The sequence below is a fragment of the Balaenoptera physalus genome (assembly GCF_965194825.1).
Source record: "Balaenoptera physalus genome assembly, chromosome: 2".
Classification (NCBI taxonomy): Eukaryota; Metazoa; Chordata; class Mammalia; order Artiodactyla; family Balaenopteridae; genus Balaenoptera; species Balaenoptera physalus.
In genome coordinates, this window is record NC_138883.1 from 64,499,593 (window position 1) to 64,525,332 (window position 25,740).

Genomic DNA, 25,740 nt, shown 5'->3' on the forward strand with positions numbered 1-25,740 from the left:
AGGTTATAATTCTGTTCCTTCCTCTTTCCCACCCTCCTACTCACACTCTATCTCCCTCAACCCTGTCCAACATCGCACTTAAAATGCCATTTTGCCGTTTCATTGATTGCTTTTTGAGAAGCAATCGAGTGACCACAAATGCTGCCCAGAGACATCTGTCATCTTCCGGCTCAAACAAAAAAACCACAGCGACATGACTTGACCATTGATCCATGTTTACCCAACTTCCCAGACACCTGAGAGCTCAGAGAACTCAACATTTCTAAAATTGCCACATGTTCACTCAAGTTTTTTTCCTTACTTATTCAAAGCTTTGCTTTCTGAAAGATGTTACTGAGAGGGATGCCTGGAAATCTGTGAAAGTAATAGCCTAGGGGGGCCTAGTAGGTAAATTTGCATCCTCAGGCCACAAAGCAAGAGTATGTTTTCTCCCTTCCTGGGTGAGAGATGCTAGGCAAAAAACAGCTCTGGTTTTCATTATTATATGCTTAAAATGGGCTGGGCTCAAGTTCTTTCACAAAATGCCAGTCCCTGGACTGAAGCCAAACATGTAAATTTCAGTTTAAATAAGTGCTTAATAGGAAAAGCAAAGGGGTAAGCCCTTGAGGCTCCACTGAATGCCACTGGTGGCCTCAGCTCTGGTTTGCCGCCTCCCTTTTTGCATCAGCTGACCTATTTTCCTGGAGAATTGCCTTGACTTGGTGAGCAAGGCTCAAGCACTGGCAGTGAGACTCTTGCTGTGGGAAGGGGGAAGGAAGCTGCCCAGCCATCCATGGAAATGCTAATGAGGTGAGATGGCCCTGGGCTTTTAATTCAGATCTTCTGTAGTCCTTTGCTTTCCTGATGCTGTTGGAACATAATTTTACATTACTCCGCTACTGGGGAGATGGTGAAATGCAGATCCTACCAAGCTGAACTGCTTCTCTGGACACTCTGCAGGGACCATGATGCTTTACATCAGGGGTGATGGAGACAGTTTGACTCTATCATGGGGATCGGCCTCAGGCCAAAGTAGGAGTTGCTTTTTTCAGTGCAAAGCAGGCGCTGTATTGTGGCAGGTTGCAGCCCTGTTAGGACACCATGTTCCTTGCTCTGGTTTCGTATTTGAGGAAGTTATTCTTCCAGTTTGCACACATCTTGCCCAGGAAGCTCAGGGCAAGAGGGAGAGAGGGTGGAAATACTTCTGCCTTCCAGAGTGCTATTTCCATATTCTGGTGTTTCCTGGTATCGGAGGAAATGCAACTTATGTCAGGGGGACTCCAGGCAATGGCTTGTGTAGGGTGAACGGAAGCTGCTATTCATGGTCATTCCCAACCTTCCTGAAGAAAATACTCTTCTGGAAAATATTATTGGATTATTGGTCCACTTTTTAAGATTCACAATGTCTACAGTTTAAATGAGAAATTTAAGAAAATGTGTATCTTATTATCAACATGACTCAATACAGAAGCAGAAAATGCCCTTAACCAATGGGGTTGGAAAAGGCAAGGTCTTAGTGGAATGGTAACCTGGGCATGTGTCTCCTGCAGATGCAGCTGACAGGCCCCGCTGAGCAGTAGTCTCCAGTGTTCTGTACCTGAAGTCTGGCTCGTCATTCTAACCATTCTAACCATTCTAGTTGTATGGGTGGCATTCAAAATCCTGTTTGTTCTATCTTGTTATTAAACCAGCCCAGGATGTAGGGGAAGGGCTCCTGGGCTGAGGGGGCAGAGGACCCGGCGCTCTGGCTCTTTTGCTGTGTGCAGTCATCAGGGGTGATGTCCATGATCTTCTGCTATCCTAGGTCACCTTTGACCTTTAGCTTTGGACTAGGTGAATAGAAAGGACAGAAGCACAAAGAATAAATTTTGACAGGTTGTATTCTTGCTGGTAGAGAGGGAGAGTGAAGAGTCAGGAGATATGGAAAGTACCCATCGTGTAGGCAATCATGTAGGGCCTGCTAATGCTTGTGGGTACATGTGGAGTTTGAAGAACAAGAGGGTCTGAGGCATTTTTATGAATGGCCTGTGTCTCTCCTAGACAAAGGTGGAAAATGACAATTGAAGAGAGCAGCTAAGAAAAGTTTCTAGAAAGTGACCTCATTCATTTATTCTTTCATTCAGCAGAAATATATTGGGTATTATTATGAACAAGGTGCTGTAGGTGAACAGGATATAAAACATCAAGTTCTTAGCTCTCAAAGAGCATCTGGTCTCAAAGGGACATAATTTTTTTTTAATGTTACTTAATGCCACCCCCCAATACGTATTCCCCCTTGAGAAATCACTTTTTGAATTTAGTCCCTAGAACTAAATGAGGAAACGGTCTACATCTTCTTTTTAGATATGAGAATTTCGTAACTTACCATGTTTCTATTTCTGTTCTGTGAGTAAGCTGGGGTTCTAGGTTGCAAACCACAGAAATTATTTCTAGCTATCTTAGGCAGAAAAGAGGAATTTGTTGAAAGTATATTTAAATCAAAACATATACATTCAGGACCTTGCTATCCCACTGACTTGCTCAGGGGCACCAGACAAGTCATTTATTCTTTTCAAATATCAGTTGATTTGCCATTTGAGGAATATTGTACAATCACACTGGAACTCCCAAAATAGATGGGATGCTCAAAGACCAAGTTTGGAAAACAGATAAGAACCAAAGGTGCTCTGGAAAGTGAGGCCACAGAAACTGGTTCTCATGCTGCTGGGCCAAGGTGAGTAAGATGTCCAACTGCCTCTGTGACGGTAGGTCACTCACTTAAGATCAAGTCCTGAGAGAACCTTCTGATTGGCCCAGCTTCAGTTTGGGGAGCTAGTCCCTTTGGTGTCTACAGTGGGAGGGACAGCCACTCTCAAGATTAATGAGGCAATTTCCAAAGAAGACGTACAGACGGCCAACAGGCACATGAAAAGATGTTCAACATCGCTAAATATAAGAGAAATGCAAATCAAAACTACAATGAGGTATCACCTCACTCTGGTCAGAATGGCCATCATCAAGAAGGCTACAAATAATAAATGCTGGAGAGGGTGTAGAGAAAAAGGAACCCTCCTACACTGTTGATGGGAATGTAAATTGGTACAACCACTATGGAGAACAGTATGGAGTTTCCTTAAAAAGCTAAAAATAGAGCTACTATATGATCCAGCAATCCCACTCCTGGGCATATATCAGGAGAATACTCTAATTCTAAAAGATACATGCACCCCAATGTTCATTGCAGCACTATTTACAATAGCCAGGACATGGAAGCAACCTAGATGTCCACAGACAGATGAACGGATAAAGAAGACGTGATTATATATAGATATAGATATCTATATGTAGATATATAGATATCTATATCTATCAATGGAATATTACTCAACCATTAAAAAGAATGAAATAATGCCATTTGCAGCAACATGGATGGACCTAGAGATTATCATATTAAGTGATGTAAGCCAGACTGAGAAAGACAACTATCATATGATATCACTTATATGTGGAATCTAAAAAAAAAAAAGATACAGGGACTTCCCTGGTGGCACAGTGGTTAAGAATCTGCCTGCCAATGCAGTGGACATGGGTTCGATCCCTGGTCTGGGAATATCCCACATGCTGTGGGACAGCTAAGCCCATGCACCACAACTACTGAGCCCGTGTGCCACAACTACTGAAGCCCATGCGCCTAGAGCCTGTGCTCCTCAACAAGAGAAGCCACTGCAATGAGAAACCCGCGCACCACAACGAAGAGCAGCCTGCGCACCACAACGAAGAGTAGCCCCCGCTCGCCACAACTAGAGAAAGCCCGTGCACAGCAACGAAGACCCAAGGCAGCCAAAAATAAATAAATAAATAAAACGATACAAATGAACTTCTTTACAAAACAGAAACAGACTCACAGACATAGAAAACAAACTTATGGCTACCAAAGGGGAAAGGTTGGGGGGAGGGATAAATTAGGAGGTTGGGATTAACATATACATACTACTATTGGATTGGCCAAAAAGTTCATTCGAGGGTTTCTGTAAGATGTTACAGAAAACCCTGAATGAACTTTTTGGCCAAACCAATATACATAAAATAGATAATCAACAAGAACCTATTGTATAGCACAGAGAACTATACTTAATATTTTGTAATAACCTATAAGGGAAAAGAATCTGAAAAAGAATATATATATATATATATATTTGAATCATTGTGCTGTACACTTGAAACTAACACAGTATTGTAAATCAGCTATACTTCAATTGAAAAAAATGATTAATGAAGTCTCCAAAAGGAAGGTTAGCGGGCTGATAGAAAGGATGGTTGCATGCTGGATAGCCACAAAAACGGATGTCAGGAAACACAGACCAAAATGATGCTCCAAAACAGAAGCATTATCAACACCTATAGGGAGCTTATTTGTTCTTCTTGCCTTTTTTTGGTTCTGACTTTTGTGTCCTTCCTTTCCATTTTATTATTCTTACAGTACAACATTCCTTGAACGGCAAGTAAAGAGAGATTTGAAAAGGATAAATGACTTGCTTGATGTCCCTGAGATAGTAAGTGGTACAGTCAGGTCCTGAATTTGTATCTTTTGATTTCAATTTCCATCCTCTTGTCTTTCCCATGAGTTGATGCAATGCAAAGTGGAGAGTGATAAATGTCTAGAAAGGTACCAAAAAATGGTATGGTTGTTCTGAAGGGGAATATTTCTCCAGGTTTGGAGAAGTTTATAAGTCCATGGGATTGACAACAAATAGGTTTTCCTAACTGAAGGAAGAACACATCTCTTCTCTCTTATAAGCCAACCTATCTACCAGCGCAAGATGGTCTATTGTTGCCAGGTAGGTTGCCATGGTGAACTGGGGAGTGGTTTCTTCAATATTTTCTCCCTGGCTGAGACCTTCTCAGGATCTCAGGTCTATGTTTAGACTATGCCCCTCTCCTCAAAAGACCTATTCTATCATCCGAATGCACCAGACCTTAATTTTCTTGCCTTTTAAAAAAGTATTTTCTGGAGGGAAACTATGTGTTTATTGAAGAAAGTTTGGATAATACATAAACCTACACACACACCAAAAAAAACCCCACTCAGAGCTCTACTGTTAATATTTTGGTGATTTTATTTTTTGTATGTATGTGTGGGTGTATATATTTTTTGAAAATTGAAATTATATGATATAAATATGATATGAGATATAAATTGAGATTATATGATATAAGTATAAGGTATACATTGAGATTATATGGCATAAATTCTTTGCTCACATGACATAGTCTTATGGGCATCCTTTCATGACATGAAATTGTTGGTGCTTGAATTCTTAATTTAATTCAATAAGCATGAATTGTGTACCTATTTTGGGCTCTCTGCTGTGGATCAGAAATCTTCCCTGTCCTCAAGGAGCCACATCCTCCTCCACTTTTGGTCTATATGGGGAGGAGGAAAGGGAAGAAGCCAGGAATCTTAAGAATCAAGACAGCAACCTTGTGCACCAAGACTTCAAACTGACAGCATCTTTAAAGCTATCAAGGAATTCAAAATCTTCCTTTCATAGTTTTTGAAAGTAAAGACACATTACTTATTTTTTGCATGGAACCACATCTAAAGCAACACAGTTCTTCAGATATGCCACTGAAAATACATTTTTTTAAAGAATTCATTATTTGAATTCAGTCTCTCTAAGAGCCTGAACAAGATCCAGTTCATAAGCCACGTGGATGTAACTTACTTATCACCTCTTTCCAGTCTTCCAGCCTCTGGAGGTTGCTCTGGACCATCTCTTACACCAACCCCACATCTATCTCCTTTCTCTTCCCTCCCCTCTCTCCTTCCTTTTATTATGTGGATCACTGAGCCCCTTTTCTAGAAAGTAAGAATGCTTCCTCTTTAAGAGGAGGGAGGAAGGGAAAACCTGTAGGAATTCAGGATTCTCCTTAAATCGAAGGGGAGCATTGAGTGCTTGATCTTTAGAGCCCTTCCAGTATCTTGCCTCTCAGTCCCCTGAAGTGACTGGCACGGGGCACCTGGGAGAAGCTGGGGGAACGCCTGCTGAATGGAATCCGCCCTGAGGAATCCACCCAGACACAAGGCAGAGTCAGGGTCAGGAAGGCATGTTTCACACACAGGTCCCTGCTCGGGCTGGCAAGAGGGGCAGAAGGACACAGCAGTGATTGTCCCTGAGTTGTCCTTGACACCTTTTCACACTATCCCCCTCCCCTCCCCGGTGATGGCCTCCAAAGAAGGACCGGCATGACATTCCCCTGTCAAAGCATGAAAACTCTGTCATCTTGGGTAACCGGTCCCAGGATTATAAACTGGCAGGAGGCAGGGGTCAGGGTAAGATTAGGACTTAAGCTCTTGTCCTCTCAGGCTAGTAGCTTGACCATGAGAAGCTGCTTCCTTTGGCCCTTTTAGCTCAGGGTAGTCAGATGTATGGAAGAGTTTTCAGAGACACTTAGATTTCTGCTGTCACTTTGCCAGAAAATTGGCTTATTATTTTGGCTCTGTCAGGACCTTGTTTGTTTCTCTCTTTGGTGGTTTCCTTGGCCTCCCTTCTGATTTTCTCAGTAAATCGTGGTCTTGCTGCTGTTTATCCAGTTTCAGCTGTGGCTGGCACGCTTGCTCTATGGAGCGGAGCCTGGCACAGCCTGCTGCACGCTTGGCTGGGGAGACCCCTGCAGAGGGCAGCGGTGTCGATCCCGGGACCTCACGGCGAGTGAGGCCACGGTCCTCGCTCTGCCAGGCTGCATAAGGAAAGGTGCATTAAGTCCCCAGCAGTTGTTGGGAGAATGCGGGTTGCATTCTGGATTTAGATCATAGAACTCTTTGCACACTGTTCTACCATCTTGAAAGTCAGAAAAGAACCAGAATCAAATATGAGAAGCAAAATGACCAGAAGTCCGGGGATCTTGAATATTTATTTGTTCATCCCTAAATTCTTTCAAGAGTCCTTAAGCGTTCAGGCTCCAGAGTTAAAGTAGACCTACATTTGAAACCTGTTCTGCCATTAGTTAGCTGCCTGTACTTGGGCAAATGGCTTTACCTTTCAGAGCCCCAGGTTCTTTATGTGTAAAGTTGGGAAAATAACAGCAACCTTCTTGGAAGATTGTTATGAGGATTAAGTGAAAATAAAAGAACGCATGTAGAACACTAGTCCAGTGTCTGCTCTGTGGTCTCAATGTGGGCTAGTATTATTTTTCTTGTAAATACCATCCCAGAAGGCTGTGATGGTGGTAATAAGGGTAAATTGACACAGATCCTTCCCTGAGGTAGCTTATGATGGGCAATCATGACACAGGACGTGACAGGAGCCAGGAGGGAAGAACAGGGCGAAAGGGGCATGTAACAAATGGAATCAAAGGTTCAAGAGGGGGGAATCGATGGAGCCAGTTGTTCAAACATGGTGGGGCTCAAAAATGAAAGCTGAATACAACTGAGTAGCAGCGCTTTCCTACAGAGCCTGAGCGCAGTTGGCAAAGGTGGAAAATAGGAGCAAAGGGATAAATTAAAAACAAAATAGGTGAGCAGACTTGTTATCAGGCTGACAGGAGGTAAACAGACTGGGATAAATAAATAAGCAAGCAACACAGTGATGAAGTTGACCCCACCGGCCGAAAACAGAGAGGCAGCCCGCGCCGAGGCTAGAATCAGGCTTGAGATTTGAGATTACCAAAAGAAAATGTGTGCAGACGTTCACAGATTTTTCTGATACTTTGTTTCCCTCCCACAACATTCAGAATTCCGCCCTAGATTTATTCTCAGAAAGGATGCCAGAGAGCTCTCTTCTGCTCCTTGCCGCCCCCTGGGAGATTTCACAGTAAAGTCCTTGGGATGGGATGAGGGGTTCAGAGGGTGGTCAGCACAGGGTGCCGAATTCCGGGGACCCCGATTGGAGCACACGCCGGCTGTGCGAACTCTGTCTAGACATGGAAATTGTCCTCCTAATCTCTAATCTTGCTTTCTTTACATTCTCTGACAATGTGCCATCTCTGTAAACATTCTCACCACAAGAACGGAGATGGAAACACATGTGCAATCAGCAGCCGCAGCAGCTACAAAGAGAGTTATGAAATCTGCTCAAAATAGCCTGCTTGCCCCATAGGCATGCAAAGCAGCCAAACAACCAGGGTGAACGTATCAGGCGGCAGATTTCACTCTGCATTTCAAGAGGCTTCCAGTGACCTTCCACGCTTAGGCACAGAGGCACTCACTGCTGCTCAGAAACACCCAGGTGAGACCTGGGGCTGTGGACAAAGCCCCCTGGGCAGCTGTGAGCCCCTGGGGCTAAGCCCTCCTATCCTACCTACCCTGAAATTCCTCAGCCTTAGACACATTTATTTGGGTTAAAACTTTGAGGTTAGGGACTTCCCTGGTGGCGCAGTGGTTGAGAATCCGCCTGCCAATGCAGGGGACACGTGTTCGATCCCTGGTTTGGGAGGATACCACATGCTGCGGAGCAACTGGGCCCGTGAGCCACAACTACTGAGTCTGCGCGCCTCAACTACTGAAGCCCTCACACCTAGACCCCGTGCTCTGCAACGAGAGAAGCCACCACAATGAGAAGCCCGTGCACCGCAATGAAGAGTAGACCCCACTCGCTGCAACTAGAGAAAGCCCATGCACAGCAACGAAGGCTCAACGCAGCCAAAAATAAATAAATAAACCAAAAAAATTGAGGTTACATAACATTACCTGAGACAAGTAGATAAAAATCTGATTCCCACCCTTAGAATCAACTTAATGCATCAGCTGTCTAGTCCCCTTGCCGGGGTGGGATGGTATTTTTGTACATTGGGTGAGTGGGAGTGGACAGGTGATTTGGCGGGGGGCTCAGAGTGTCAGGGAAGAGCAGCCTGCAGGTGCAGGTCCACTGTCTGCAGGGTTCTGGGTGAGAGGGGAGCCTTGCTGTGATCTGGGTGGTGCAGTCGTCGTCTGTCTGCTTTCACCTCCAGCCTCAACTACTTGTGTGACCTTGGCCCAGTCACTTCAGACCTCTTGCTTCAGCCTTCTTTGCCAAAGTGGGAAGCTGCTCTTTCCCCTGGATTTCACTTAGAAAGGGGAAAGGAGTCAGATGGCTGTCCCTCCCCAGGTGTCCTGGGAGTTGGATCTCAAGCTACTCAAAGAATGATCACGTGACTGAATGCAATTGCAGAGGTCCTGGTGATAGTTTTGTTAAGACCGCTCTTTGTGGCTGAAGAGACAGGGTGAGTCATCCCTGTTCTGGTGGGAAAGACCACTGGGCTAGAAGTCAGGCAACCCGGGCTCTGCGCCAGCGCTGTCAGGTTGCTTTTGTGAGTTTCTGAACCTCTCGTGATTTCCCTCAGTTGAGCCAGACCAAGGCCTGTAGCCCAAGAAAGGACACTGGCCAACTGCAGGGGCCAGGCTGAGACAACGGAATGTGCTGGGGGCAGCGTGGAGGGTGTGACCAAGACACAAAGAGGCCAGCTTTCTCTTCCGTGGGAGCCCCAAGTGAACCCTCCTTCCCCTCTCCTGCCTCCTATCCACGCCCATGGCTTGCCTTCCCTTTTATGCACAGCCAGACTGGGTTTCTGTTTTGTCAAACTGACTCCCAGGTGTCTGCTGGGAGGAGAATACCCCTGGGAGTAGCATGAACTCATCTTTGGTTTTGGGGTGGAACTTGAGTTGCTTCTGCAGGTACATCATGGCTTGGCTTAGACCATCCCTTCCCTAGTGCTGTACTTCATACCCTTTGATGGGACACACACAACCTTCCATCCACCCCAGGTGTGGACTGGATCAGCCCAGGCGAAGCATTTAAGGCAACTGACCCTATTCCTAGGTCAACCAGGGGACCCACTGGCCTGTGCCTTCTAGTTGAGCCCATGCTTGTTTCTGAGGAGCCTCTTTGAACTTGATGACCTTCATTCTTTCCTTTGTGGCCATTTTAGGGCAAAGGGAAAATAAGGCCTGGTCCTTCAATATTTGAGCCATGTCAAAATCAGAGCTGTCCCCTCTCTCCAGTCCTGCTCTGGGAGCCGTGGTTGTTGCCTAGGGGGGGCCCTGGGCTCGTGCCCACCCTATCCTGCATGCTGACGTATCCCTTAGCATCCTGTATACTTTGGGAGCCTGGGATGGGAACACCCTAACCCCTGTCCCTCCATCACGCTGGTACTTCAGGAAACCCGTGCAAGACATGACCTGCCATTGTGGCTCCTTGCAATGGGCTTTGACAATAAGGAAAGGTGTCTATTTGTGTAGGGATGTCGCTGAAATGAGTGTCTGAAACTCATATTTCCAGAAAGCTTGAAGGTTTTGACCTCCTCAGATGCTTTCTTCATGTTTCACACTGGGCAGCTTAGGCATGTAGAGCTGCTTCCCCCAACCTGGCTGTGAAGACTGGGCAGCTGCTCAGGCTGAAAATAGTAGCTGCTTCGAGTTTTAATCGCAGCACGAGAAGGGACTCACGTACACACACCCTGATGTGCAAATGTGGGCTCAGAGGCAGTTCTGGGCATCAGGGCTGAGTTCGCAAGTGACTTGTGAGGTAGAGCTGGAAGTGAGCTCTGATGTGGGGCTGTCACTTCCTTCCTGCAAACAGCGGGTGAAAGGAGCCACCTGAGCCTCAGTGATCAAGCGTCTCTGTGCTTGCAGCCTGGGACCAGCTTTAGGAGGAAGAGGAAAAAGCGTGTATTATTTTTGTTTTCAGCAAAACCCTTGGTGTCCTCCCTTTAGCTCCAAATGCTAATCTTTAAACTGTTTCAATCATTACAGGAAAAGAAAAACCTGAAAGCAGTCTGTTAACTAGGCTGGTGATGTTGACATGGAAAGGTGTGGGCTCTCCTCTCTGCCCGTGGCGCCCATGGCCCCTCGCTCCCAGTTTTCCTCTCACTTCTCGGCTGCTGTTTCCCGGGGCCCCGTCCTCTGCTCAGCCTGGGCATTAACCAGTGTCTGTTAAAACAGAGGACAACATATCTTCAGATACCTAAACTATGTATAGAGAGTTCCAAACAGTATCTATAGTCTCTCTCTCCTCTCTCTCTCTTTCTCCCTTCCTATTTTCTTTCCTTGAGAAAATATCCTCTACTAGAAAGGTCACTGTGCAATGCTCTAAGAAGATTATTGTTGATCTCTTTTCATTTTTCCCCATCATGCCTCTCAGCCAGGAGGCTTAGTGGACCAGTAGAAAGTGCTCAGACCTTGGAGAGAGATGGGCTTAGCTTTCTTTGAATCCCAGGCATGCTATTTGCAACAGTAGAACCTTAGATAATTTGCCTTCGATAATTTTCTGGCCTCTAGAAACTGAGAATAATACCTACTTTGCAGGGTTTCTATGAGGGTTCAGTAGGACAGTCTATTCAAAACCCCAGGAAGCTATTAGCACCCAGTGAATGGTGATTGCGTTCATTGAGTATCACATAGTGTTTTCGAGACTCCTGATGAAAAGCAAACACTGTGGAAGTGCAGAGGAAGGACTGGCCCAGGCACACACACCAGCAGCACATTGTGCCCTGCCAGTTTGACCTTGGGTCACTAGCAAAGTGTCCCCGCAGCAAGGTGCATGGGGGAGGGAGCTGGGATGTGGTGCCGTTCCTTTCTTAGGCCAATTTAAATCTGCTTCCAGACAGAACTGGGACTGCTAGAGTCCACAGTTGGAGTGGAAGTTGCTGAAACAATTTCTTTAATGTTTCTGCCAACTGTTGTAAATAAAATAAATTTAACAAACTCTTCAAAAGACATGACAAGCTCATTGTCCACTCTGTCTGCAGGGAGGATCAGCCAAATGTACAAAAAGAAGCAGATGGAGTCTCGTGGAAGAGAGAGACTGACCAGGAGCCTGGAGACCCAGATTTAAGCCTTAGCAGATGGCCTCGGGTAGGTCATTTTCTTTCTCTGCACTTTAGTTCCCTTATCTGTAAGGTAAGGATTTTGATGAGAATGCTAGTTCTATAGGCCACATCTGTCTCACAATGTTATAATAAAAATCAACTGAAATCATGCAATTTAAAGCCTTCTGCAAAGTGCAAGCGTGAGACATGGTTGTCTTACTTTGCAGGAAGGTCTTGAATCCATGCTAATAGCCTTTTTTGGATTAACAGTTTTCTGGTGTTGATCTATCTGCAATCCAAGGCTTGGAGGTGGGCATAGGAAGCAGGCTTTCCAAGGGGCAGAAGATGTAAGGCTGCGAGGACCAACTGCTACATTAGGGGTAGGCTCAAGCTTCCTCTGGGCCTTGATAACTGAAATCCTTCCTGCTTTTGTCCTCTTCCGCCTCAAGCTTGCTCAAGGCTCTGAATTCTGTATGAGCACAGGCTCTCCTCTCTGCTGCCTTTCCTGCTCTTCCTCTCTTCCTCTTGAACAAGGCACTGTGGCAGACAGTCAGTGCTCACTATATGTCCTATGTCTTGTCTCGCTAGGTTGAGGCCAATGCACCGTGAACAGAAGTGACACGGTGGCTTCCACGTTGAGGTAATAAAGAGCCAGGATCTGATGGTAGGAATATAAATTGGTGTAGCTACTCTGGAAAACAGTATGGAAACTCTTTAAGAAATGAAAACTAGAACTACCATATGATCCAGCAGTCGCACTGCTGGGTATATATCTGAAGGAAACGAAATCAGTATCTCAAAGAGATACCTGCCCTCCCATGTTCATTGCAGCATTACTCACAAAAACCAAGACATGGACACAACTTAAGTGTTCATCAACAGACGAATGGATAAAGATGTGGTCTATATCTATATCTATAGTTACACAAAAGGTAATTTTGTAAGACGATAGATGTATTAATTAACCTGATTGTGGTAATCATTTCACATACAATTTTATTTGTCAATTATAACTTAATAAAACTGGAGGAAAAAGAGAGCTAGGGTCTCCCTTCCATCATTCTCTACTTCCTCTGCCTTGTGTCGAGGGAGGGCACAGCTACAAGATGGGGGTGCGACTTGCACTGGGCTTTATGTAACTGAGACATCCAGCCTTTATTGTGTTGACCCCTGGGACGTGGGGGTTTAGTCTGGGATGGCAGCACGGTTTAGCCCATCCTAACTAATATGGGGAACATGCTCGCTGCTTCACTCTCTCACCACTCACCTGTTCCTCAATCCTGTGTAATCTTGTGTCCACTCTCCCTGCTCAGCTCCTTGCAGAATTTACCAATGACCTCATCCGTAATCACCTACATACTGCTGAGTTGCCTCATGTGCTTGAAACTGTTCTTCCTCACTTAAATCTTCACGTCATTATTTTAAATTTAAAAAGTAATACATTCTTATTTTAAGGAAATCTCTCCTTACCTTCCTTAATTTCCTGTTTTCTGTTCTGCTTGCTTTTTCTCTTACTCTTCTAAAGGCAGATGTCCCCGCTCCACCCCCAAATCTACCTCTGGCCCTCTTCTCCTCGCCCGCCCCCCCTTTCCACCCACACCTCCCTCATAGCCTTGATATTCTCATCCACACTCTAGCTATTTGCATGAGATTGTGTTCCTCACCGTCAACTCCAGGCCAATGTTTCCAGCCTCTCTTGACGTCTGCCTGGGGCTTCAGCCAACTTCAGGAGATGAAAAATGTCATTCCCTGCTGACATTTTTAACTCAAAGTTTTAAAAATTAATAATAATAGCTGCTATCTACTGAGCTATCACCATTACTAAGCACTGGGCTAAGTCCTTCCTGTGTGTTATCCTGTTTCATGCCCACATGCTGATGAGTTAGGGTCAGTGCTAGTACTATTACATTGAAATTTCATGAGGTTAAGTTACCTGGCCGAGATTAAGTAACCTTGCCGAGGTTATACTGCTAGAAAGTGGCAGATCTAGGACTCAAACTCAGAGCTGGCTGACACCAGAGCTCTTAACTTGTACGCTGCTTGTAGCCGATACCCTCTGCATTGGTCATCGCTCTTAATTGTAAGCAGCAGAAGCTGGCTGCGATGGAATTGAGCAGGAAAAAGTTTATTAAAATATTGGGTAGTTCACAGAATGATTGTGAGGATGGAACACCAGGCTCAAAGTAAAGAGGCAGGATGTTCTAGTTCCCCTCTGAACTAATGGTTTTGGTGAGATGATGCCTTTACCCTGGCCAAAGAGAGAAAGCTGCCTGTCCCTTGCTTCCTGCACACCAGCTCTCTATTCCAAGCCCATGTGGCTCTTTCTGATCATGTATCCAGTTCCCAGGCTCCAGAAGCAAGGGGAGGTTAGGAAGCCAGCATCCAGCATATCTGTACCCTATGCTGGGAAGCTGTCCTCATTCCCACCCAAAACTCACAAAGTGGCAATTCTCCAGACTTAGAAAGGGAATTCAGTGCTGACACAATAGCACCTCACCATTCTATTTCCTTATTGCCCTCATTTTACGTTCAAACATTTGAGCAAGTTGAATTTATTTGAGTTTATTTTCATTTTTATTTTCTTGAGCAAGTTGAATTTTAACTGGATTATTTTCAAAAGTTTTAAAATATTTGGTTCTCCCTTTGGCCCTTCTTTCTCTTTAGAAATTCCTTTCAAAGCAGTCACATATTAATTCCTGGACTCTGTAAACAGGGTGTGTGGTAGGTAGAATAATGGCCTCTCAAAGATGTCCACATCCTAATCGTTGGAATCTGGGAATTACCTCACATGGCCAAAGGGACTTTGTAGATGTGATCAGCTTAAGTGTCTTGAGATGGGAGAGTGTCCTGGATTATCTGGATGGGGCTGATGTATCACAAGGTTCTTAGAAGAGAAGGAGGGAGGCAGGTAAGTGGAAGTCAGAGACGTGATGACTGAAGCAGAGGTTGGAGTGATGCTATTGCTGGCTGGGGCCATGAGCCGAGGGATGTGGGTGGCCTCTAGAGCTGGAAAAGGCCAGGAAACGGGTTCTTCCCTAGAGCCTCCAGAAGCAATGCAAGCCCTGCTGACCCCTTGCGTTTCACCCAGTAAAACCCATTTGGACTTCTGACCTAGAGAACTATAAGATAATAAATTTGTGTTGTTTTAAAGCCACTGAATTTGTAGTAACTTGTTACAGTAACATTAAGAAATTTATACAGGGTGCAAATTACAATGCTTATAAGGTCCAGAATGTACCACAAATGAGTAAAGTGGGCTGTATATAAAAATGCAAAAACATTTTAATGAAATATGTGGTCCTTTCGGCCTATCTTTCATTTTTCCCGTTTTGATAGAGAGAGGCATGCAAAAATGTGTAATTTTCCTCCTAATTTTATCTGTAAGAAAAACAGCAGTAGAAGCATGATGATAAATGGCAACTTACACGTAACTTCACGGCAGGTGGAAAGGGGAGGGCGGTAGAGACTGTGGTGAACTGGACAGTGAATGAGCTGCTGAATGTGGATCTGCTGAAGCCAATTGTTACCTCGTAGAATTTGGATCTGATGTTTCCAGCATTTCTAATTTAACTCGGATACAGATTTTTGGATTGTCTTACAAAAAAACAATTTAAACAAACTCTGTCTTCAGGCAGCAGCTTGCTGTCCTCAACAATCTCATTTCTCACCTGTTCTTGTCACCACCTTAGATATGTTTTCCAATGTATGTTTTTCTTCCCTTTGGTTTTGCAGTCTTTTGTGCATGGAGTGGCAAATGCTCTGCACTTGTGTCCACCCTTGTTCTACTCCCACCCGACACACACGATTGCATCAGGAGAATGATGAGATGTCATCTGCTCTGTCTTTCTCTCTCTCTTTTTAAAAGCAATTTACAAAGCAAAAGCTGGAAGTCTTTGGAAAGTCAGGTTTTCAAAAGTGATGTACTGCCTAAGACGTTCTCCACACAAGGACAATATTCAAGGAGCTCTACAAGCACTCGATCCATTAGTCAAACAAATATTTACTGAGCATCTCGGGGGAAGAGGCTGTGCTGGGTGCTGGGAGGACTACACACGATAGAAGACAGCAGCTCCGTGAGAACGTGCCCCTCCTACTGAGGGGACCGCACGTCTTAGGCAGCGACTGCCTGACCTAATACTTCTTGGGGGCCTGAGACACAATGTGAATCTCCATGTCAGCAAGATATTTGCCCAGACAGCTGAGCAAATCTGGTGTTTACATCTCTTTTGCATTCTTCTGGTTTGTGTTTACCCTGCAGGACTGGTAAACACCATGTGCAGGACTCTGAGGGACTGGAGCGAACTCCAGTTGTGGCCAGATCCCCACCTGCACCTGTGCACTGGCATCAGCTCGACAGGTGAGCCCACCCTCTCTTCGGTTACACGGACTGACCAGGTGGGCACTATACTTTCCTGGTGCCTTAGGTTCCCAAACTGGTGAAACTGTGCTGAGTGGAACAGCATTGGACAGTGTCTGTATTTTCATTTCCAGTCTGTTCTGCTCAAATCCCGTGGTGCCTGGATCTATGCTACATGCATATGGACCTGAGGTTCATGTTAGAGGAAAATAGTAATTGTTATTATAGGGAATATGCATTGAGTACTTTGTGTCAGACACTACGTCAAGTTATTTATATTGATTCTCTCATTTTATTTTCACAACCGCTTATGATAGTTATTATTTTTATCCCCCATTTTACAAACAAGAAAAATGAGCTTCAAGTCACACTTCTGCTTAGTAGCAGAGTCAAGATTTGAACCCAGGAATCCATTCATCTTGTACATACCATCTGGGTGAAAACTCTGTTTAATTAAAGCTTATGGCACTAGATTTCAAGGAATCCTAATATGGGTTTTGAAAACAAGCATGCCTTAATTTGTTCAATCAAGATGGTCCTGAACAATTGAATAGAAAAAATATGTATAAGCATCCTAAGGGCATGGGACATGTCTTTGTAACATCTGCAGTATTTAGCACTGTGCCTTGCACAGATAAGACCTGAAATGAACATTTGTTAAATGAATAGGTGAATGAATGAAACAACTGTAGAAGTCAATTTACTGAAGTAAATGTACTTGATAAGACCAGTGTTTGAAGTGACCTGCAGAGTTACTGAACAGAGTATCTAGGTTGATCAGGTTTATTAACGTTTCTAAACCCACTATAAGTAGGCATTAATGCATAGAAATAAGACTGGTGGGATGTTTCAAAAATGGACTTTCACTTTCTTCTTGTACTCTTCTGTATTGTTAAGTTTTAGAAACTGAGGATGCATTGGTCTTAGTCTGGGTCCCACTTGAAGAAGAGCCTCATGAAGAAGGACTTGGTGTAGTTGATACGGAACATGATCCCAGGCAATGGGGTGAGGGAGCAAGGAGATGGAGAGGGGGAGGGGGAAAGCCCACGTTGGGGTGTTTAAGGGCTGCGGGGAGGTTCTCGCGATGGGGACTTGCTTGAAGGCCGGGAGTTGGGAGCAGTAATCTCCTGGCTCCTAGTCCTTGTTGACAGGAACTTCCCCCCTTTCCAGACTCTACTTTCAAGGGCCCAATGCACCTCTGCAGATCAGAAAAGGCCCCAAGCCTGAAGGCAGAAGGAGGCGTGGCCCACACTCGAGGTGGGGCCCTGTGAGCACCAGGTGAGTCTGAGCTTCCAGAACTGTCCACCACAGCTGAGCTAAGATCAGAGGTGGGGGGCGTGAAATGGGAGGCGTCTGCTATGGTATGATTTTCAAACACTAATAAAACCATAAAAAAAAGATAAACAACAGAAGACATTTTCACGAAGCAAAAAATTGTTCTCTGATTTGAGTTCGCAAATCTGGACTTTCACAGATGAGGTTATTTTCACTGAGATCCCGATGTGCTGGGTGTTGTAGACCAGGTTCTTGGGAAGCAGACTCAAAGGCAGAGCTACGGTGCTGGAAGTGTACTGGGAACCACTCTGGGATCCACACCTGTAGGGGAGGTAGGGCTGGGCACAGAGAGGAGCTGAGCTTTGATGCGGGCACAGGAAGCCTTGAGCCAATTCCATGCGGAGCTCTGAAGCTGGCATGGCCCTGCAGAGTTGTCCTGAGTTGGTCCCAGAGGCCGGGACTTTATACATGACCATCCTGTAGTCACTGTATGCCGGATGCGCAGGGAGGGGACACACCCTTGAGTGAGGAAGCTGAAGGCAACTCCAGGAGAGGGCTTGGAGCTGAGGCTGGCCGACCGGGGTAATAGGGATCTGGGCGGCGCCGCATAGTGAATGCTGCATGAGGCTGGTAGCAAACTTGCCTTTGAACATCTGGACCAATAGATAACATTGAAAAATTCAAACCCAGGAAAAAAAAAAAGCAAAGCTAAATTCAACAACAACTCTCCCCCAACGCTGTGGCAGGCCAAACTGAAATGATACGAGAAATAGGACGAGTCTATTTTCTCAGACGTCAAATGAAGACTTTGGACTGGACCAGGAATTACAAACTGGTGGCCCACGTGTCAAATCTGACTGAAAAGTCTGTTTTATTTGCATGGCTAGTTTTTCAAATCCAGATTTCTGACTTCTCTTGAAAATTTGGAGGACCTGGCACATTTGGGCCCATACTCTTCATGGCAAGTTCCAGCTAGAGTGGAGTAGCAGGTGCCCCCTTTAACCTCTGTCCCCTCCAGCCTACTTCAGCCATTTATGTCACCACCTGAGCTCTGTCACCATTTGAGTTTGCGAGCTCCGATCTCTGAGCTTCTGCCCAGCTCTGATGAACTGTGAGTCTGTGTGAATCGTCTTGCATACTGCTGAAACGGGTATTTGAATTCCTAATAACATCATGACATCTAGAAAGCTTTGACTTCCTAGTCAAATATGCATCTCTCCCTGGAGATTCTCTTTGGGCAAGTGAGGCCATTTCTTTGTAGTCTAGCTTTCTGGCTTTGTAAATGAGGATCTCAGTGACCCTGATCTTGAACACGGGCATGAAGCAAAATGCTTTTGATGGTTGTAGTAGGGGCTGCGTGGGATTTTCTAGCCACTAGAATATTTTTTAAGGCTTAGTGATTCCCAAATCTGGCTGAAATCTCAGAATTAACTGGGCTGTTTTTAAAACATGAATTCTCAGGTTCTTCCAGGCCCCTCTGATTCAGTAGATCTGGGTTCAGTAGATGGGTGCCAAGAATCTTTATTTTTAATTGGTTTCTCAAGTGATTTTGGTGTGCAACCAGATTTAGGAAGCGTATTGGTTCCTCCTAATTGCTCCTTGTATTTTGTGCCTAGCTCATGCATTGTAAACTTTTGAGCTCCAAATGCACAGGGATCCTTTCTTAGTCATCTATAATTTTATCCATCTTCATCCTTAGTGCTAACACCTGGCACAGTGCCCTGCAAACCCTATGTGCTCAATGAATGTCTAGTGAATGAAGGATTGAATGAATAAGCGAACATTTCTGAATAGCATTCTTTTTAGGAGGTAAAGAGCACATACCTCCAAAGTCATATGTTGAAGATCATTTGATTTAGAGAATTTATTTTATAAATATGGTGTCAAGCCAGAGAGGGTAAGAGTCCTAGCTTTATCTTGGGAGGTTTTTGCCTTGGGGATGTTAAGAAATAAATGATTCCTTCTAAAGAGAACTTATGCTTTTCATCAAAAGATAGATGATTCACCCACCCAACGCAGTATATGTGAGTTATTTGTACAATATTTCAAAAACAGAAAATTGACTCAATAAAAAAGGAAACTTTCTAAATTATGATGAAGTTTTGCCTTGAAATATAAACCTTGAAAGAATAAGACCAGGAAGTTCTTTCATACTAGGAGATAGATGCAGTGATCCAAATTTAATTTATTGCGCTATGGTTTATTTATCAGGTGCTCTGCTTCCAAAGAGTTCCAAAAAGCCTATGTCTGCAGAGGGAAAGTGTGGCAATTCCTGCAGTTAATTTGGGTTTTGAAAGAGGACAACCCAGGAAATTTTGGCTCGAAGAAAGTCCTGGAGTTGTTTGGCTGTTTACACAGTCTATCCTTCTTAGAGTCCCTTTGCCTTCCCTCCAATTTCTGGGGTTGGGGTCCTTCTGGAGGGGCCCACAGGCTTCGGAAAGACTGTGAATGTTGTTGAGGTGGAGAATTTGATTAGCCTGAACTTGATTGGCTGTTCCTCTGTCTAGAATGCAGGGGATTAGAAATAGTGTTTTCTCAAGCACTCAGGAGTCTATTTTAGGTCAATGTTAAATGAGTTACTTGGCACTATTAATGATTTCTATCTTGAACTCAATTAGAATATGTTTATAAAATATGTTCTTTGCATCACTGGCACCTGCACTTTGTGTTTTGTTTTCTTCTTCTTAAAAAATAAGATTGTAATGCAATAAACTATTCAAATTAATGTTGTACAAACAAATGAAGCTAATGGTGCTGAAAGTAAACCAACCATTGGTGGCTTGGTGGCAGCACCGTGCAATAGCTTATAATGTTCACTGTCCTCTGTCTCCCCACCCCTATATGACTCCTCCCCACTTCTCTCTCCCTACTGGTAACCACTAGTCTGTTCTCTATATCTGTGAGTCTGCTTCTTTTTTGTTATTTTTCAATAGTTTTTGTATTTTTTAGATTCCACATATAAGTGATATCATACAGTATTTGTCTTCCTCTGTCTGACTTATTTCACTTAGCATAATGCCCTCCAAGTCCATCCATGTTGCTGCAAATGATAAAATTTCATGATTTTTTCTGGCTGAGTAGTTTCCATTGTATACATACACCACGTCTTCTTTTTTTTTTTTTTTTAATTTAAGTTCCTTTTTATTTTCCTCCACACTGCCAAAAGTTCCGAGGGAGCTTAAAGTTTTGTAAACATTTTAACTATCCCTCTTCCCCAACCCCCACTTTTGAATTTACAAAGCAAAGGAGAGCAGGAGCCCCAATTTTTAATGGTTCCCCATCTTCTCATGCTATTTGATCCAAAAACTATGTACAAGTCTGTAGCAGTCTCTGTATAGTTATTGTACATGTTTAAGAGGGAGGGAGGCAAAAAGGGACAGGGAGAATGGTGATCCAAAAGAATAAAAACAGAAACCCAAATATAATTATCCAAAACCAAACTGCTCTCAGAGCAACTCCAGCCTTCTTCGGGCAATGATGACAGAAAGAAAAGGCACTCTACCAGGAACCACCCGAACCACAGCACTTCTTGCACAGGGACGGACGGTCCAAAGGCTCCATACCAAAGTGCACCACGTCTTCTTTATCCATTCATCTGTTGATGGACACTTAGGTTGCTTCCATATCTTGGTGATTGTATATAATGCTGCTATAAACATTGGGGTGCATGTATCTTTTCGAATTAGTGTTTTTGTGGGTTGGTTTTTTTTTGATATATACCTGGGAGTGGAATTGCTGGATTATATGGTAGTTCTATTTTTAGTTTTTTGAGAAACCTCCATACTATTTTCCACAGTGGCTGCACCAATTTACATTCCCACTAACAGTGCACAAGGGTTCCCTTTTCTCCATATCTTCGCCAAATTTTGTTATTTGTGTTCTTTTTGATGATCGCCATTTAAGAATTGGGGACATTTTATACTTTAAGCATTATTATGGTGATCAAAGAGTAATTTTCAGCAGGAAAGTAGCAGTATAGGAAGTCCGATACCATGATGCTCAAAGGCTTTCAGCTTCCATTAAAAGCTTATCTTTGCCACTACTGTCTTGGTTATCACTGGGAGATACTTATTAAGGACTCACTTGTAAAATAAGCTAATCAGCTCTGATGGTTTTCCTCTGAATATGGCAGTCCATCTAGTTGGTAAAAAGAAAACTTTACAAGAAGAATGATATAATTTACACTAGAAGCTCACTTTCAACAGTTAACTGCCCAGGTAACATTTCAGAGAAATCAGGTACAGATATGCTATAGCACACACTAAAAATCACTCCAATTGCTCTTTATCCAGCTGAGACATTCTCTGACCATTGAATTCAGCCTAGAATTCATACCTTCCTCTCTGCAAATTAACAAATCACATTTAAACATACTGATGATGTTCTGACTGGTGTCAAACAGAAGTATACCAAAGGAATTCCAAAAAGTGAAAGATGGGATGAGATAAACTCTTGGTTTTTTCAGGAGATGTCTGTAAGACTCTATCATTTTACTTTGTATCCTAGGAATTTGTGAAATGGGATAAAATTGAGATATGATAACAAAGTGACATTAATGGTAACAAAAAGACACTTTTCATTTGGATATTTGGACGTTTTATAATTCGAAGCAGGAGTTACCAGTCTTGGGGCTTCACTGGCGGTCCAGTGGTTAAGACTCCGCACTTCTACTGCAAGGGACGCGGGTTTGATCCCTGGTTGGGGAACTAAGATCCCACATGCCGTGTGGTGCTGCCAAAAACTTAAAAAAAAAAAGAGTTATCAGTCTTTCCATTTCAGTTTTTTTTTTTTGTTTTGTTTATTTGTCTTTTTTGGGCTCAGATTTATTTTATTTATTTATTATTTTGAATTTTATTTTATTTATTTTTTTATACAGCATGTTCTTATTAGTTACCCATTTTATACATATTAGTGTATATATGTCAATCCCAATCTGCCAGTTCATCCCACCCCCCACCCCCCACTGCCACTTTCCCCCCTTGCTGTCCATACGTTTGTTCTCTACATCTGTCTCTGTTTCTGCCCTGCAAACCAGTTCATCTGTACCATTTTTCTAGGTTCCACATATATGCGTTAATATACGATATTTGTTTTTCTCTTTCTGACTTACTTCACTCTGTATGACAGTCTCTAGATGCTTCCACGTCTCTACAAATGACCCAGTTTCATTCCTTTTTATGGCTGAGTAATATTGCATTGTATATATGTACCACAACTTCTTTATCCATTTGTCTGTCGATGGGCATTTAGGTTGCTTCCATGACCTGGCTATTGTAAATAGTGCTGCAATGAACATTGGGGTGCATGTGTCCTTTTGAATTATGGTTTTCTCTGGGTATATGCCCAGTAGTGGGATTGCTGGGTCATATGGTAATTCTATTTTTAGTTTTTTAAGGAACTTCCATACTGTTTTCCATAGTGGCTGTATCAATTTACATTCCCACCAACAGTGCAAGAGGGTTCCCTTTTCTCCACACCCTCTCCAGCATTTGTTGTTTGTAGATTTTATGATGATGGCCATTTATGACTGGTGTGAGGTGATGCCTCATTGTAGTTTTGATTTGCATTTCTCTAATAATTAGTGGTGTTGAGCAGCTTTTCATGTGCTTCTTGGCCATCTGTATATCTTCTTTGGAGAAATGTCTATTTAGGTCTTCTGCCCATTTTTGGATTGGGTTGTTTGTTTTTTTAATATTGAGGTGCATGGGCTGTTTATATATTTGGGAGATTAATCCTTTGTCTGTTGATTCATTTGCAAATATTTTCTCCCATTCTGCTTGTCTCCCATTCTGGGTTGTCTTTTCGTCTTGTTTATGGTTTCCTTTGCTGTGCAAAAGCTTTTAAGTTTAATTAAGTCCCATTTGTTTATTTTTGTTTTTATTTCCATTACTCTAGGAGGTGGGTCAAAAAGGACCTTGCTGTGATTTATGTCAAAGAGTGTTCTTCCTATGTTTTCCTCTAAGAGTTTGATAGTGTCAGGTCTTACATTTAGGTCTTTAAACCATTTTGAGTTTATTTTTGTGTATGGTGTTAGGGAGTGTTCTAATTTCATTCTTTAACATGAGGCTGTCCAGTTTTCCCAGCACCACTTACTGAAGAGACTGTCTTTTCTCCATTGTATATCCTTGCCTCCTTTGTCATAGATTAGTTGACCATAGGTGCGTGGGTTTATCTCTGGGCTTTCTATCCTGTTCCATTGATCTATATTTCTGTTTTTGTGCCAGTACCATATTGTCTTGATTACTGCAGCTTTGTAGTATCGTCTGAAGTCAGGGAGTCTGATTCCTCCAGCTCCTTTTTTTTTCCCTCAAGATTACTTTGGCTATTCAGGGTCTTTTGTGTCTCCATACAAATTTTAAGATTTTTTGTTCTAGTTCTGTAAAACATGCCATTGGTAATTTGATAGGATCGCATTGAATCTGTAGACTGCTTTCGGTAGTATAGTCATTTTCACAATATTGATTCTTCCAATCCAAGAACGTGGTATATCTCTCCATCTGTTTGTATCATCTTTAATTTCTTTCATCAGGGTCTTACAGTTTTCTGCATACAGGTCTTTTGTCTCCCTAGATAGGTTTATTCCTAGGTATTTTATCCTTTTTGTTGCAGTGGTAAATGGGAGTGTTTCCTTAATTTCTCTTTCATCCATCATTTCATTTTCATTTCATTTTCCATCATTTGTGTATAGGAATGCAAGAGATTTCTCTGCATTAATTTTGTATCCTGCAGCTTTACCAAAATAGCTCTAGTAGTTTTTTTTTTGATTAGCTCTAGTAGTTTTCTGGTGGCATCTTTAGGATTCTCTATGTATAGTATCATGTCATCTGCAAACAGTGACAGTTTTACTTCTTCTTTTCTAATTTGTATTCCTTTTATTTCTTTTACTTCTTTGTTTACCATGGCTAGAACTTCCAAAACTATGTTGAATAATAGTGGCAAGAGTGGACATCCTTGTCTTGTTCTTGATCTTAGAGGAAATGCTTTCAGTTTTTCACCATTGAGAATGATGTTTGCTGTGGGTTTGTCATATATGGCCTTTATTATGTTGAGGTAGGTTCCCTCTATGCACACTTTCTGGAGAGTTTTTATCATAAATGGGTGTTGAATTTTGTTGAAAGCTTTTTCTGCATCTATTGAGATGATCATATGGTTTTTATTCTTCAATTTGTTAATATGGTGTATCACATTGATTGATTTGCATATATTGAAGAATCCTTGCATCCCTGCGATAATTCCCTCTTGATCATGGTGTATGATCCTTTTAATATGTTGTTGGGTTCTGTTTGCTAGTATTTTGTTGAGGATTTTTGCATCTATATTCATCAGTGATATTGGTCTCTAATTTTCTTTTTTTGTAGTATCTTTGGTTTTGGTATCAGGGTGATGGTGGCCTCATAGCATGAGTTTGGGAGTGTTCCTTCCTCTGCAATTTTTTGGAAGAGTTTGGGAAGGATGGGTGTTAGCTCTTCTTTAAATGTTTGATAGAATTCACCTGTGAAGCCATCTGGTTGTGGACTTTTGTTTGTTGGAAGATATTTAATCACAGTTTCAACTTCATTACCTGTGATTGGTCTGTTCATATTTTCTATTTCTTCCTGGTTCAGTCTTGGAAGGTTATACCTTTCTAAGAGTTTGTCCATTTCTTCCAGGTTGTCCATTTTATTGGCATAAAGTTGCTTGTAGTAGTCTCTTAGGATGCTTTGTATTTCTGTGGTGTCTGTTGTAACATCTCCTTTTTCATTTCTAATTTTATTAATTTGAGTCCTCTCCCTCTTTTACTTGATGAGTCTGGCTAATGGTTTATCAATTTTGTTTATCTTCTCAAAGAACCAACTTTTAGTTTTATTGATCTTCGCTATTATTTCCTTTGTTTCTATTTCATTTATTTCTGCTCTGATCTTGATGATTTCTTTCCTTCTGCTAACTTTGGGTTTTGTTTGTTGTTGTTTCTCTAGTTCCTTTAGGTGTAAGGTTAGATTGTTTATTTGAGATTTTTCTTGTTTCTTGAGGTAGGCTTGTATTGCTATAGAATTCCCTCTTAGAACTGCTTTTGCTGCATCCCATAGGTTTTGGGTCATTGTGTTTTCATTGTCATTTGTCTCCAGGTATTTTTTTATTTCCTCTTTGATTTCTTCAGTGATCTCTTGGTTATTCAGTAACATATGGTTTAGCCTCCATGTGTTTGTGTTTTTTACCTTTTTTTCCCTGTAATTGATTTCTAACCTCATAGCGTTGTGGTCAGAAAAGATGCTTGATATGATTTAAATTTTCTTAAATTTACCGAGGCTTGGTTTGTGACCCAAGATGTGATCTATCCTGGAGAATGTTCCATGCGCACTTGAGAAGAAAGTGTAATCTGCTGTTTT

The 25,740-nt window shown here is 42.8% G+C and overlaps 1 protein-coding gene and 1 long non-coding RNA gene across 3 annotated transcripts in view; one reads left to right on the forward strand and one right to left on the reverse strand.

Moving 5' to 3' along the window:
• LOC309656113 (uncharacterized protein) overlaps positions 1-25,740 on the forward strand; it is a 761,916-nt gene that overhangs the window by 244,173 nt on the left and 492,003 nt on the right. For both annotated transcript variants that reach the window (XR_014261136.1, XM_082452309.1), the window contains exon 2: positions 11,683-11,788. Coding sequence is in view for 1 of the 2 variants with exons in the window: in XM_082452309.1 (XP_082308435.1) it covers positions 11,683-11,788 (106 nt within the window). In the remaining variant the exon portion in view is untranslated. The remainder of the gene's footprint in view (positions 1-11,682; positions 11,789-25,740) is intronic.
• LOC309656161 overlaps positions 1-25,740 on the reverse strand; it is a 329,878-nt gene that overhangs the window by 233,787 nt on the left and 70,351 nt on the right. The window lies entirely within an intron of this gene.